The 14,697-nt window shown below is 37.9% G+C and overlaps 1 protein-coding gene across 1 annotated transcript in view; it reads left to right on the top strand.

Annotated features, from left to right (window-relative positions):
- The first annotated feature begins 363 nt into the window (after positions 1-363).
- RAD21 (RAD21 cohesin complex component) overlaps positions 364-14,697 on the top strand; it is a 28,409-nt gene continuing 14,075 nt past the window's right edge. Inside the window, exons 1-3 of the mRNA XM_044245060.1 lie at positions 364-507; positions 7,723-7,897; positions 12,617-12,746. Coding sequence (XP_044100995.1) covers positions 7,754-7,897; positions 12,617-12,746 — 274 coding nt within the window. The 5' untranslated portion in view covers positions 364-507; positions 7,723-7,753. The remainder of the gene's footprint in view (positions 508-7,722; positions 7,898-12,616; positions 12,747-14,697) is intronic.

The raw sequence follows: 14,697 nt of genomic DNA on the forward strand, positions 1-14,697 counted from the left end.
CTCCCTCTAAAACAAGCGTAGGAATAAAGTTAAACCCAGATATTCACTCCACTGGCAAGCACTGCGCGTGCGCTATCTGCCAGGTCCGCAACACTTGAAGACCCTCGGGCGAGAGAATCACTTTTGCGCTTGCTCAGTTTGGGGCCGCACAACCAGAGGGCGGGGGGCGGATGGGGGGGGTGAAATCCGAAGAAAAGGAAATGGTCACTGCGCCTGCGTCGCTCCTTCTAGGGCTCAGGCTGGCTGCGCAGGCGCATAGAAACCATTTTGACCGTAAACATCCTGCCGATTTGAACCGAGGATTTGGGCGGCAGGAAGAGCCGCGGCGTAACGGCAGCCATCTTGTTTGTTTGAGTGAATCGGAAAGGAGGCGGTGGCTGTTGCCGCGGCGGGAGCTGCTCCGAAGCTACACCTCACAGGGGCTCCCCCCCCTTTCCCCGCCCCCTCCCCCGACCCTTTTCCCCTCCCCAGGCCACCCAGCCCGCCCAGCTCCCGGCGGAGAGCAAGGTAAGATACTGGGCCAGCCCCTCTTACCCTAGGGCTCCCTCCGCCTACCCTTTCCCTGCCGCCTTGCTGTCTAGGAGCTGGACTGGGGGGGCCGGGGGGCAAACCGAGGGAGAACAGCACTCGCCGCGCCCCAGGACGGTGGCCGTGCTGCCACCCTCCGAGCTCCGGAACGGCAGCGCCTCCCGCCCAGGCCTCTTCCCCTGGGCCCGCCCTCGACCAGGACCCGCGCAGCCTGGGCCCGCATTCTCGCTTGTTTGGTAACAAATGGTTCTGGTCCGTTCCAAGGCGGAAAAAGCCGTTACTCCACCAGTCCCCCCGGGAGCCGCATCTCCTGGAGGAGGTGGAGGAAACCCCGGGCGGCGGAGGGAGAGGCGGAGGTTTGAACGAGCCCGCTCTGGGGACTGGGCCGCCTACTCCGGTAAAAATGGCTGTCTAGGAAGACGCGGGGCGGGAGGCGGCGGCGGATCGACGCCCGCGTTGGTAGCTCCGAGGGGGCAGCAACCGTGCGCCGAGCTTGGGTTCGGGGGTCGGAGATGTGCGGGCGCAGCCTTCGCGGGCGCTGTGGGGCCTCAACACCGCCGCGGGCCCCTCTCCAGGGACTGCTGCTGCTCCCCCTCCCCCTTTAGAAAGGACAGTTTTGTTGGAAATATTGCATATTGGACAGACCAATAGAAAACCCGACCAGGGGAAGTTGCCTTTGATTCCTAGGGAATTAGCCTAATTGGTCCCCCCCCCCGACTTTTTTAATGATGAGGATATTGAGTGTTTTGATGCTGATACAGGGGACGCTTTGGGAAGGTGTGTGTTTCTGACAAATACTTGACGTCATTTTGCTCGCCGGGAAAGATGGATCTGCTGTGATAGAGCGGGGTGACACTGTCTAGTTGTGCTGCCAGCCCTCGCAGCCTCCTTCAAATTTGAAAGAAGAAAACGCTGGAGGGCTTGTCTGCCCACCCTGTGATTCGTTAGGCTGTCTTAAGCGTTCAAAACGCGCTGGTTTTTTTTTTTTTAAGGTTCTCTGGTAAAGGCTTGCGTTGATCGGCTCTCTTTGCAAGCGAAGATTAATATTTGCTCTCATAATGCGGTTTAGAATCATCGCTGAATTCCAGAAAAAAAAAATTCTTATTTTCGTAAAATGAATGCAAATGCCAGTGACTTGTGTGAGTCGGCAGAATTTTGGAAACGGGGACTGGAGAAGCTTTCCTAAGTTGTAGTCATTGAATTTCCTTTTTTAATGTTGGAGGCAACTCATAATTATTTTTTAAAAACACACTGATGACATATACCATATCCAGTGATTAAATTATTAACAGTTCGTAAATGGTTGAGGTGACAGCCGTGCATAACTAATGAATATCGTGCGTTTTATACAAAGTTAGAATTACATTGGTGAAGTGTCACCTAATTTAATTTTTGTGTTTATAAAGATAGTACATTAGTACACTCAAGAATTAAGTTTTCCCCTTAGAGTGGCATATGTTTAAAGTCTTTTTAAAGTTGATTATTTCTTTCCTGATGAATTTCTATTTACTGGGACACATACTCTGAGAAGTTTTATCTTTTATAGTTTTGTACAGAAGGGAAATTTCTGATTTTTGAGAAATAAAGGTTTTGTGTTATTTGTTTAAATATGATGTCAGGTTGTTAGGCATGATCATGCTGACCTGTATATGCTCTGCTGTGTGATTTTTTTTTTTTTTTCAGAGTTACTGTTTACTTACATCTAGTGGGATTGTGTTTGCTGTTCCGTTTCGTTCTCATAACCCTGCTTGGTAAATAGCTTCAATTTATAGATGTGTAAGCTAAGACTCAAATGTTAAGTAACTTTTAACCCTTACTGAAGAACTAAGGAGGGAGTCGAATTTGAATCTAGGACCTTCTGATTATAAAACTCTTGTTCAAAGAACGTTAGTACCAGTGTTAGTGTGCAGGGTTGGAAATAACTTCTGTTCCTGAGACACTCCCCAATCCCTCAGAGGTAATTACATTCTTACATGAGTTAGGTATAGTTCTCCGAAGTTAGTAAATCCCTGAATTTCAGTCTTCAAGGTGTTTATGGTTTGTGAAAATGAACCACACAGACTAAGGAGCTTTACTTTCCAGTTAATGGCAAAGCAGGATTGTGTCTTGACATTCAGTATATCGGTATTTACTTTGAGTGCGTGGTATTTGTGTATGTTCTCAGTTAACAGTCAAAAAAGGTTCCCGGTGGACTCACCTTCCAAAGGTAACCACTGTCATCAGTTTCAATTGTATGCCACAGATACTTTATGCAAGAGCATTAAATATATATTAGGGCCCTCCTTTTAAAAAAAAAATGTATATCATTTTTCAAGGCCACACAAAATTCTGTTATATGGCTGTATTTTATTAAAAGTCGCTAAGTAGCAGCTAGGTAAGTTATTTCTAATATTTTGCTGTTAAAATTCATGCTGGCAGGGCAACACAGTGTTGCAGTTAGAGATGTGGGCTCTGAAATTTAAGTTCCCACTTGAATTCTATGCTAGCGACCTTTGGCACATTGTCCTCTCCTTTTCTCCGTTTTCCTGTCTGGTTGAGAGTTTTAAGATTTTTTTGTTCTTATAAATATTTTACACCTCCCAAGTATATCTTTGGTATTGTTACTTGAAGTACATTTTCTGGTTTAAGGGTATCAGTGTTTGAGGTTTTCATAAGATGTTGGCAAATTGTTCTTCAAAGAGGTCATACCAATTTATACAACCATTGTCCTGCCCTGTTTTCTAACAGTGAAATATCATAATTCATATTGTAAAAACATGAAATTACTTTTAGGGATATTGAGAAAGGTTTGCTGCTTCAGGGGAAAAAAAATGAGAAATCATGAAATTGCTCAACTATGCTCTGGTACCAAATGCAGGCGTTATGCTAAGATCTTTTGCGAAGGAGTAACAGAGATATACAGAAATTCAAAATCTACGGAGATTAATCAACTTCTTTTTCTAAGATTGGTTAAAGGATAGTGATACTAAGGAAAAAGATTGTTTCGGAGCAATGATTACACTTTCTCCATATTTAGATATAAGCCAGTACTTGAGCCACCACTGCTCTTCAGGCTTCCTTTAGTTATTAGGGTGATTTCCTCTTGCTAATTGTTTCCCAGAATGATTTTAGCACCACTCTACTTCAGTTACCCCCATCCCATGCCAAGAAAGCATCTATTTAGGAATCTCTGCCTCCGCATAGCTGGGATATTTTAGGCATGGTACTCTGACTGGGAGCTTAAGTCCTGGCCATGAGCTACTGACACCTGTTGAAAAGAGCCAGTATTAATTTCTAAAATCTCTAGAATTTTTTACATGTGTCAATTATGAGATCACTTGGTGTATCTCATTTCCTTATTCATTAAGTACGTATTTAGTAGTTGACATGCAGTGGGCAATATTCTAAGAGCTAAATATTAAGGAGATTTTTTTTTTAATACAGCTATCTTCTGCAGTGAAATTTAGGACATCTTGTGTATGACAGTGTCCATGTTTCTAAGAACAGACTGCCATTTTGAATTTCTACAAAATCCTGTAGACTTTATAGTGCTGTAGATGGAGCTTAATTTTCATACTAATAAATGTTTAGGCTTAAAGTAAAAGCACTGCTTTGCAACATAGATTCTTTGGTTATGGGAAGCATATTTTGAACTATAAAATACTGCTGAGCAGAATATAAGATACACTTATTGAATTCTTCTACCTTAGAGTATTTGATATGAATTCTTCCTAGTTTCATATTCCTTAGTTCTTTTCTTCACTTCACATTTGAGAGAAAGAGGTCACAACATTGAACAATTGATGAAGTCTGGTTTTTTTTTCCCCTTTGGAGACAATTTTTCTTGTGTAAATTAGAGATCCCCTGGGAGCATCTGGTTCAGCAAATGAGAATTTCAGGACCCTTTGCCATTAAGGGAGAGGAGGCAAACCTGATTGAATTACTTTTGCACCACCACCTCCACCCTTTCGGACTTTGTTGACAGACATGAAGTCTCTTGCCTATGATATGTTTAACTAATAAGTATTTTCTGTACATTACTGGAAAGAATGGACACAGTTCTTAATTCACAGTAAAGTAAGCAAAATCTCATTTTTAAATTTACAGTCTCTCTATAAAAACATGAAAATTAGCGTTTATTTACTTTGGATTTTTTTTTAAGCTAATTCAAAAAGGAATTTTTATTCTAACTAGCAGTGTATAAAGGTTGAAACTTCTGTATAGCCTCACTGAACTTTGGTGTTGCCATTACTTTTTATTTTAGGTCTTATGATAGATGTGCAGTGATTTCTCATGGGTCTAAATTTGCATTTTCTTAATGACTGGTGATGATGAGCATCTTTTCTTGTTCTTATTTGCCATTGTTATATCCTTTTCTGTAAAATTTTTTTGCCTGTTTCCTAATTGGACTTTTTTACTTGAGTTTTTAGAATTCTTTGTTCTGGATCCAAGTCCCTGTCAGATACATCATTTTTAATTTTTCCCCCATTTTGTACCTTATCTTTAAATTTTCAGCTCTTTCCTATAACAAAATTTCCTTATTTAGGTGTTTTGTTTTTTTTTTCCTTTATGGCACATGATTTTACTGCTCATCTGAAAAAACTTACTGGGATGCCTGGCTAGCTCAGTCAGTTAAGCCTTTGCCTAGGTCTTGATGGTGGGGGGCTACCCAGCAAGGAGTCTGCTCCCCTCCCTGTTTGAGCACATGCGCTCTCTCTGGTGCTCTCTCTCTCTAATTCTCTCTCTCTCAAAAAAAAGTGTGTATGTGTATATATATACACCAAACTTTAGGTATACCAAAGGTTTTTCCCTCTGGTTTTTTCTGAAAATTATAAACTTTTACATTTAAGTCTGTGATTTATTTTGAGTTACTTTTTATATAATGTGTGAGGTTTGGATCAGGATTCCTTTTTTTTCCCCCACCTGTGGATGATGTCCTGTCACCCAAGCATTATTTGTTGAAAAAACCATCCTTTCCCCTTTGTCAAGCTTCTTCATCTTTGTGAAAAATCAGTTGGACTTACTTAAGTGGATTTCTGGGTTCCCTATCCTATTGTATTGATCTGTGTCTTTTTCTGTCTGCCATACAGTGTTGTTGGCTATTGTAGCTATGTAAATCTTGAAATTGGTTAGACAAATTCATCCCAGTTCTTTAAAAAAAAAAAAAAAAGCTATTCTCATTCCTTTGCTTTTTCATATAAATTTTAGAAACATCTTGTGAATAGCTATAAGAAAACTCACTAGGATTTTGATAGGTGTTAAAGTTTCTTTTAAAACTAAACATAGACTTATCATGCTATCCAGCAGTCAAAGGTCAGGACATTTGTCCCAGAGAAATGAAAACTCTTGTTCACTAAAATTCTGTATACACAGATATTTATAGCAGCTTTATTTGAAACCTCCTCAAACTAGAAGTAATCAAATATCCTTCAATAAGTGATTGACAAAGCAAATAGTGGTATACCCATCTCATGGAATGCTACTCTGTGATAAAAAGGAACATACTACTGATGCTTGAAATAATTTGGGTGGATCTCAAAGAGTGTTAGATGGTTGGATCCAAAAGGTCACATACTGTATGATTCCATTTATATAACATTTTCAAAATGACAAAATCAGAGATAAAAACAGAGTGTTGGTTGGTGGGGCTTAGGAATGATAGAGAGGAAGGAATGGGTGTGACAATTTAAAAGGATGGGAGAGGGAGAGCTTTGTATTGATGAATTAGTTTTGCATTTTATTCGCTTACGATGTTGGTTACACAAATATGCACATGTAATAAAATGGCATAGAATTATGTTTACACATTGTACCAGCGTCACTGGCCTGGTTTTGATACTGTATGTATGTAAGATGTCACCATCCGGGGGGAAAGTAGTTAAAGGGGTAAGTGGGACCTCTCTGTACTATTTCTGGGACTCCTGTAAATCTATAATTATTTCAAGGTCAAAAATATTTTTAAAATGTTTAAGTACTTCTCATGTGGTATGGATGTGCTTGAGTTTATTTATGTAAAAACATGACATACGTCTTCTAGTTCTGGGCATTTTAGAAAGAAATTCATCTGGCAGAATAGATTTTTTAAATCTTCTGTGAAAGAGGGAAAATAAATAATATAAGGGAACTATTGGGGTGCCTGGGTGGCTCAGTGGGTTAAAGCCTCTGCCTTCGACTGGGGTCATATTCTTAGGGTCCTGGGATCGAGCCCCGCATTGGGGGCTCTGCTCAGCGGGGAGCCTGCTTCCTTTTCTCTGTCTGCTTGCGATCTCTGTCAAGTAAATAAATAAAATCTTAAAAAATAATAATATAAGGGAACTATCAACACAGGAAATATAGGAAACATGCACAGTTAATGTACCCTCCAAGCTGGAGTTTTTAAGCTGCTTTTTTTTTCCCTTTATGTATTTATAACATAGCTTGCTGAAAGAAAAATAAAATGTGAATAAAATAACTAAGGCTATTTTAGTTGTAAGATAAATATTACAATGTGTCATTGTCCTGAATATAGTATTTAAATTATAACTGGACAAGTGCTTTTCAAGTTTCTGAGTTGTGAAAACTATATATAAAATAGCTTTTAAGCCTCAGTTTTTCTAACTAGTCACTTGTAAAATGTAGCCGACCCACCTTCTTATTTTTACTTGGTACAATATGAATGTGTATTATCACAGTGCTTGTCATGAGATAGTTATTGTATAAAGCTTCTAGGTGAGTATCAGTTGTAAATGGGGTTCTTTAAAAAATGGAAACGTACACATTAATTAATATCTGTTCCTGAGTGTTTTTCTTCTTGGACATAGTTTTCTTGCCATGAGCAATGTATTATCTAGCTTTTGGCCACAGTCAGACTCCACAGTCAGTAATCAAGCTAGGAATGGAATGAACACTTGATGGAACTTCAGAATGAACAAGAGTTGTCTGGTGACAATTTTTACTAAAAAACTAAACAAAATCCTGGCACTTTTATTTGGAGTATAGAAATGGTTTGGCTCCTGTGTCCCTTTTCCCTTCAGCTCTTAATATATTTTGAGGTTTTTTTCCTTCCCCTCTCAAAACTAAGCAGTAGGTTCTTTTAAATGTGTATTGTACTTTACTCACACCTTTCAAAGTTCTTATATTTAAAAGAATTGGAAACTTTTATTTTCAGATTTCTTACATGTCTTGATAAATCTTTGTTTTCATATGGTATTTATATTAACTCTTTTTCCCTTTCAGGTTTCCTCCTGTTTCATAATCAGCCAGAACAATGTTCTACGCACATTTTGTCCTCAGTAAGAGAGGGCCTCTGGCCAAAATTTGGCTAGCGGCCCATTGGGATAAGAAGCTAACCAAAGCCCATGTGTTTGAGTGTAATTTAGAGAGCAGTGTGGAGAGTATCATCTCACCAAAGGTATGTTTGATATTGATACTTTTTATTCAGTTTGTTGATTATTTGCTGATATGTAAAATAGAATTCTATAAAATTAGGTTAACATCTGTGTATATTGGAGGCAAAGAAAAAAATCTGTAGATTATCCATAGTTCCAGTTTGATACTCTGTTCCCTTTAAAAATTCTGTAAGTGCACTGATACTTTCATTTGCCAGTTTTCATGGTAGGTTAAGTATGAGGTCAGGCAGTACCCAGATATTTTATATTTGTCTTTCTAGATGTTTTTGTACTAAAATATGTATGTAAGTGTTTCTAATTTGGGAATTTAAAAAATATTCAAAGAAAGGATCCATTAATTGGGAAAGGTTGTAGGGATCAAGATCTAATTATCTTATCCATCTGGTAAATTGTGTCCATAATGCTTGTTCTTCCTCAGCTCCATAGGCCTGCTTGCTCAAAAATACCCAGATTTTTGCTGTTTCTTGAAGATAATCCAACTTTTTCCCTGTCTCAGAACTTTTATACTTGCTGTGCTCTTCTCCTAAATATTTAATTACTGTCTCCCACTAGAATGGAGGCCTCATGAACGTCCTTACCTTATCTACCTAGTTTACTGCTTTGTACTTAGAGGAGCTTTTACTGACATCCTCTGAAACTCTTCTGAAGCAGTGGTTTTTCACCCTTGAATTTCACAAATAGTGTAACTAAGTAAACCAGGGTTTTTGTATTGCCAAGAAAGGACTTTAGAACACATGATTACATCTATTAACATCATTAGCACTTCATTGAAAAGCAGATAAATTGACTTCAAAAATGTGTAAGGACTGATCTCAAAGGAAAAGTCCTTAAATATGATTTTATAGAAATATCTGTGTTTTAATGGTCCTTTCTTAGACTTTGTATTAACACACAAACACACCCATTGTTCTATTGAGAAAATGTTCCAGATCACAGCTGTCTGGATCAGCATTGTGAGCTACTCTTAGATTTGGCAGTTTGGATGCTGCCGGTTGCCATAGTGTGTTAAATAAGAGTAATTCTTGATTGCTGAAAGAGCAAGAGGATCTCAAAGGAATAAAGCTGGGATCTAGACGAGACTTGTTCAGAAAAGTCGTGTGGGAAAGGATATGTTTTAAGTGAAAAAGTGAAAGTTTGTATTTTTAATTAGAGCTGAATTACAAAATTTCCATCTGTCTGGAATTTTGGCTGGTTTTAGAGTTAGAGTTGGTGGAATTTGTTACTAAAGACATTTCTATCATGTTAAAATTTCTAAGACAATATTAAAATAAAAACTTTACAAACTGGAAAATAGGTGATCTCTAGTCCTACAACTTAGAGAAACCTTTAGGGTTTTGGTATGGCTTCTAAAACGTGTCCATGTTTTCTACACGTAATTTTTCTCCTTATTCTACGTGTACACAACTCCATTATACGTTTTATAACAAGTCTCTGTTCAGGAAAACCTCTGCTCATAGCTTTATCATCATTTTTGATACTGCATTATACAGTGTCCTAGTCTCTTATCCACAGAATTTAAATACAGAAAACGGGAACAGACTTGACAAAAATTGAAGTGAGGTCACTTGTATATTCATATATTCAGTATAGAACCACTAATGGATATGATTATTAGAAACTGCTCTAAGTAGATGCTACTGGGAGTGTCTTAATATATATTCTATGTGCTGTGTTATCTTTATGACCAAGAGACTCTGAATTCCAAAACACCTAAGATTTAAGATAAAGGATTATGGACCTGTAATTCATTGTTCTAATTGTACATGATTTATTTTACCAGTCTCTTCTTTGGATAATCTGTTTTTTAGGGGTTTTTTTGTTTTTGTTTTTTTCATAATTTCTTGAATTTTAATTCCTCTGACCCTGTACAGTGTATTAAAATATACAAAAGAAAAAAATATATACAAAAGATTTCTTTAGGTAGTAGGACAACAGGTTTATTTTCGTCTTCTTAAAAAATAACCATTGAATAAATACTGCTTGCAAATATTTTGTTCACATCTGTGTCTTTCTTGACTTAATCTTTATGTGAGATTAGAATACATCAAAACCAGTATTGCATAGAGAAGCTTCATGTTCAGTGATCTTTTGTTCTTATCTGTAAGTTTTCCCTTAATGTTGATGTTTTGGAACATAATCAGTGGGCCAGGTGATACACCTAATAGACTTCTGGTAGACATTCGTAGTTTGCTGCATAGGGAGATAGTGCCAGTTTGCACTGCTCGTCAAATTTTATGAGAATATGAAGTTTTCTACTTTTTATAGGTATGCTTACTGAAGTAAGTGAATGGAAAAAGGAGAGGTTGAGTTGTTTTCTTGAAATTAATATGTGCAACTAATCTTTAACATCTATAAACATATTGAGGGTGATTTGGCTTAAAAGAATAATAAATTTTTTTAGTTTGTGCAGAGTATTTTGTACTCTGTCAGGGAGGCTACAAAAGAGTACAAGACAATCTGATAAGGTATGTATGAATAGCCACAAAGCACGGCACGCAGTTCTGGAATAATGTAAAAGACTGGACTGTGTGAGAGAGAAAGAATAACTTATTTTTTAAAAACCATTTCTAAGTGGGTTATTTGATTGATCTTGTTTTATTTTAGTAGACTATAAAGATACCTCCACAGAGTGAATGAACTTGAAAATTTCTAATGTTTGTTCTTGATATGCAGTTCTTGTTGTGGGTGAATGTTGGTTTAGTTGTTTGCAGCACGTGTGAGATATATAGCTCAGTTGCAGCTGCTTGCGTTCTGCCCTTTCTACCCCCACCCCTCTGCTGGAGCAGCCACTGGTTACCTCTGTAGAGCTTTCTCTGCATATATAGCCCGTGTTCCTTATTACACCTACACTCTTAACATGAGCTAGCTCATCAGATATGGCATACTTCATTTTACCTACTCAATTCTGAACCAAACTAATATACAGGGAAAGTTTTTGCCCATACTCCACCTTTTCTCATAGTTGCTAATCCTTTACAAGATAATTGCACGCAAAGGGTTTTGAAACCCCCCCCATCCTTTCTTAAGTGAAGGTGCAGTCAGTATTTTAAATTTCCTAAGACCATATCATAAAAGTAGATTCTCTTTTTCCATGAGGTGCAATATTTTAATTGGGTATTTTCATATCAAGGATTTTTCATATGATAAGTCCTAGATTTGGTCACAAGTTTGTAATTTTAGATACCTAAGAATTTATAGCAGTAAATTTCATAATTTGTGCTTTAAGTCATGTGAATTTTTCCATAAATGTAGAACCTGAGAGTCATTACAGATAGAATCCTAGGCTGCTGTAGACAGTAGACATATAACTTAAAAATATACTGTTTCATTTTTTAAGTAACATAATGTATTAATCATAACTTAAGCAAATGATTAACAGCTTTATTTGCTACTTCATAAATTGAGGACTCTGGTATAATTTGGAAAATGATCTGGGGAAGTTTGAGTTCATGTTGTCTTGCTCTCAAAAAAATTTTTGTATTATATTTTGGATATATAATTTTGAATCATTCTGAACTTTGAATTCATTCTGTTGAGGAGTGAATCATTCTATTTTTTGATTTTTGAATCATTCTGTTTAGATTCCGTATTTACTTTTCTTTCTTTTTCCAACTGCTGTATCTCGTCCCACACAGTGGCTCTCACATAAGTGCTGAATGAGATCTACCTTAAAAAAAAAAGGAAAAAAACAGGCTGAAGAGTATATTTTCTTGTGAAAAAAGATGGGTTACCATTACTCCTTATTAGCTTGCCTTCCAGTCAACTAATAAAACTCGGTGAAAAATGGCTTAAACAATAAGGAAATTAATAGTCTTACTTAACTAGAAGTGTAGAAATAGGGAGACTTAGGATTATTCGAGCAGTTCAATGATGTCATTCATCTAAGGGCTCACCATTTTTTTTTTCTTTTTAAAGATTCATTTATTTTGCTCAGGAGGTGGGGGCAGAGGAGGAGGGAGAGAGTGCCAAGCAGACTCCACACTGAGCACAGAGACCCATGCAGGGCTCAGTCTCATGACTGAGATCGTGACTTAAGCTGAAACCGCGAGTTGGGTACCCAGCTGACTGAGCCACCCAGGCACCCTCGGACTCACTAATCTTGTGTTGGTTTCTTGTCCTTGTACTTAGGCCTCACGACTACAAGGCGGCTCCAAACCCCACCTGCGCACAACACAGAAAGGGAGAAGAAAGAGGCAGGCATTCTTTTCCTGGGAAAATCTTTCCCAGAAACTGACCTACTTCGCTCTTCTTTCTCGTTGGTTGAGAACTGGGCTTTGTGCCCGCTCAAGAAGCATTAGCAAAGAAGAATGAGTCAGTTCTTCAGGGCTGGGGACATTCATTTCCCAACAATATCAGAGTTCAGTTAGCCAGCAAAGAGCAACAGTTATGGGGTAGCAACCAGAGTGTTCCATGTTCCTTCATGTGCTTATGACAGCAGTCTGTGGAGTACCTTACAACCTGCTTCATAGCTGCCTTCATATCTGTGTTAACTGGTGAATTACTACCAGTCTGTTCTTTGTGGATATTGAAGATTTACTGGTGAAGGCATAAATAAAACATAATATAAGTGATTATAAGGAAATGTCAAATAAATGATTAAAAGTGTAAAGAGAGTAAAAGCTACCTATAAATTGCTCAGAATACAAGCGTTTGAAGTATGATACCTATAAAACCAAGAAAAAACTTGATAAGTTAGATTAATATTAATGTTTTACTCATAGGTGAAGATGGCACTCCGAACATCAGGACATCTCTTACTGGGAGTAGTTCGAATCTATCACAGAAAAGCCAAATACCTCCTCGCAGACTGTAATGAAGCATTCATTAAAATAAAAATGGCTTTTCGGCCAGGTATTGTTGACTTTTTTTTTTTTTAAACCTTGGAGTTTTATGTAGTGTGAAAACCTGCAAAGCGTATGTTCTAGATACATTCATTTTAATTGTAGAACAAGGAACCCTTCAAAAATAGGGCAAGGCTTGGAGAGGCAGTGGGTCAAGGGAAGAAGTGCACATTTTTCATGCATTTGGAATTATGACACTCTACTCTTTTTTAACCCCTTTTCGTTAGTTTTTGCAGAACAGAGTTGAAATATTGAAAACTAATTGTTACATGATTTTTTAAAAATGTAGCTCCAAAAAGAAAAATCTTGGGATTTAAATTTTTTTCCTGGATAATTTTAGCATATTCTTAAAATTCACTTTTTTTTTTTTTTTTAAAGATTTTATTTATTTATTTGAGAGAGAGAGAGTGTGAGAGAGAGCATGAACGAGGAGAAGGTCAGAGAGCGAAGCAGACTCCCCATGGAGCTGGGAGCCTGATGTGGGACTCGATCCCGGGACTCCAGGATCACGCCCCGAGCCGAAGGCAGTCGTCCAACCAACTGCGCCACCCAGGCGTCCCTTAAAATTCACTTTTAACCTGAGAGTTTTATTAAATGTTCTCTGTAGTTTTTTGCTGTTTTATCGTAGGTCATGATTCTAAAGCTGAACTCTAAGAACCAGATTTCCATAGATAGTAACTACGGTTTTTATCTGAATTCATGTTTCACTTCATAATTTTTTAAAGCACTGATGAGATTTTATTGTAATTAAAGTAATCAGTGTATAGGAGAGATGCCTTTTAAGGTAGTTCCTGCTGTGGTCGTATTTTAGTACTATAATATGTGAACAGTGAATCTTTTGAGATCTAAGATCTTATTTAAAATAATAGTTATACAGATGGCTAACAGATACATGAAAAGATGGTCAGTATCACTCATCAGGGAAATACAGATCAAAACTACAATGAGATATCACTTCACACATGTCAGAATGGCTAAAATTAACAACACGGGAAATAACAGATGTTGGTGAGGATGTGGAGAAAGGGGAACCCTCATACACTGTTGGTGGGAATGCAAACTGGTGCAGCCACTTTGAAGAACAGTGTGGAGGTTCCTCAAAAAAATTAAAACTAGAACTACCTTATGATCCAGCAATTGCACTACTAGGAATTTACCAAAAGGATACTAAAACTAATTCAGAGGGCACATGCACCCCAGTATTTATAGCGGCATCATCTGTAATAGCCAATTATGGAAAGAGCCCAAGTCCATTGACTGATGAATGGGTGAGGATGATGTGAGGTGTGTGTATACATACACACATATACATATGTGTACATACACGATGAAGTATTACTCAGCCATCAAAAAGAATGAAATCTTGCCATTTGCAGTGACGTGGATGGTGCTACAGTGTTAGCTTATGCTCAGCAAAGTAAGTCAGAGAAGGGCAAATACCGTATGATGTCACTCATGTGAAATTTAAATAAAACAGATGAACAGAGGGGAAAGGGAAAAAAAAGAGAGGGAGGCAAACCGTAAGAGACTCTTAATTATAGAGAACGAAGTGAGGCTTGCTGGATGGGAGGTGGGGGTGGGGGTAGGCTAAATGGGTGATGGTTATTAAGGTGGGCACTCATTTAGATGTAAGTGTTAAATATAAGTGATGAATCACTAAATTCTCCTAAAACTAATACTAAACTATATATTAACTAACTAGAATTTAAATAAAAACTTGAAACAAAACAAAAACCAAAGATGTTTAGGCAGAGGCTGACCTGTAGCTACTAACTGCATTTTGCTTAAATAACCATGCGTTTTGTTTGTCTTTTAAAGCAATGCATTTTTAGTATAGATCACTTGAAGAATATAGAGAAATAAAACAATGCTGTCCTGCTTATCCTAAAGTAAACAACTCCTCTTTAACACGGAGAGTGCTCCTTTGCAGTCATTCCTCTTCTTACAGATTTCGTTACTGA

This window comes from Neovison vison, chromosome 4 (genome assembly GCF_020171115.1).
Source record: "Neovison vison isolate M4711 chromosome 4, ASM_NN_V1, whole genome shotgun sequence".
Classification (NCBI taxonomy): Eukaryota; Metazoa; Chordata; class Mammalia; order Carnivora; family Mustelidae; genus Neogale; species Neogale vison.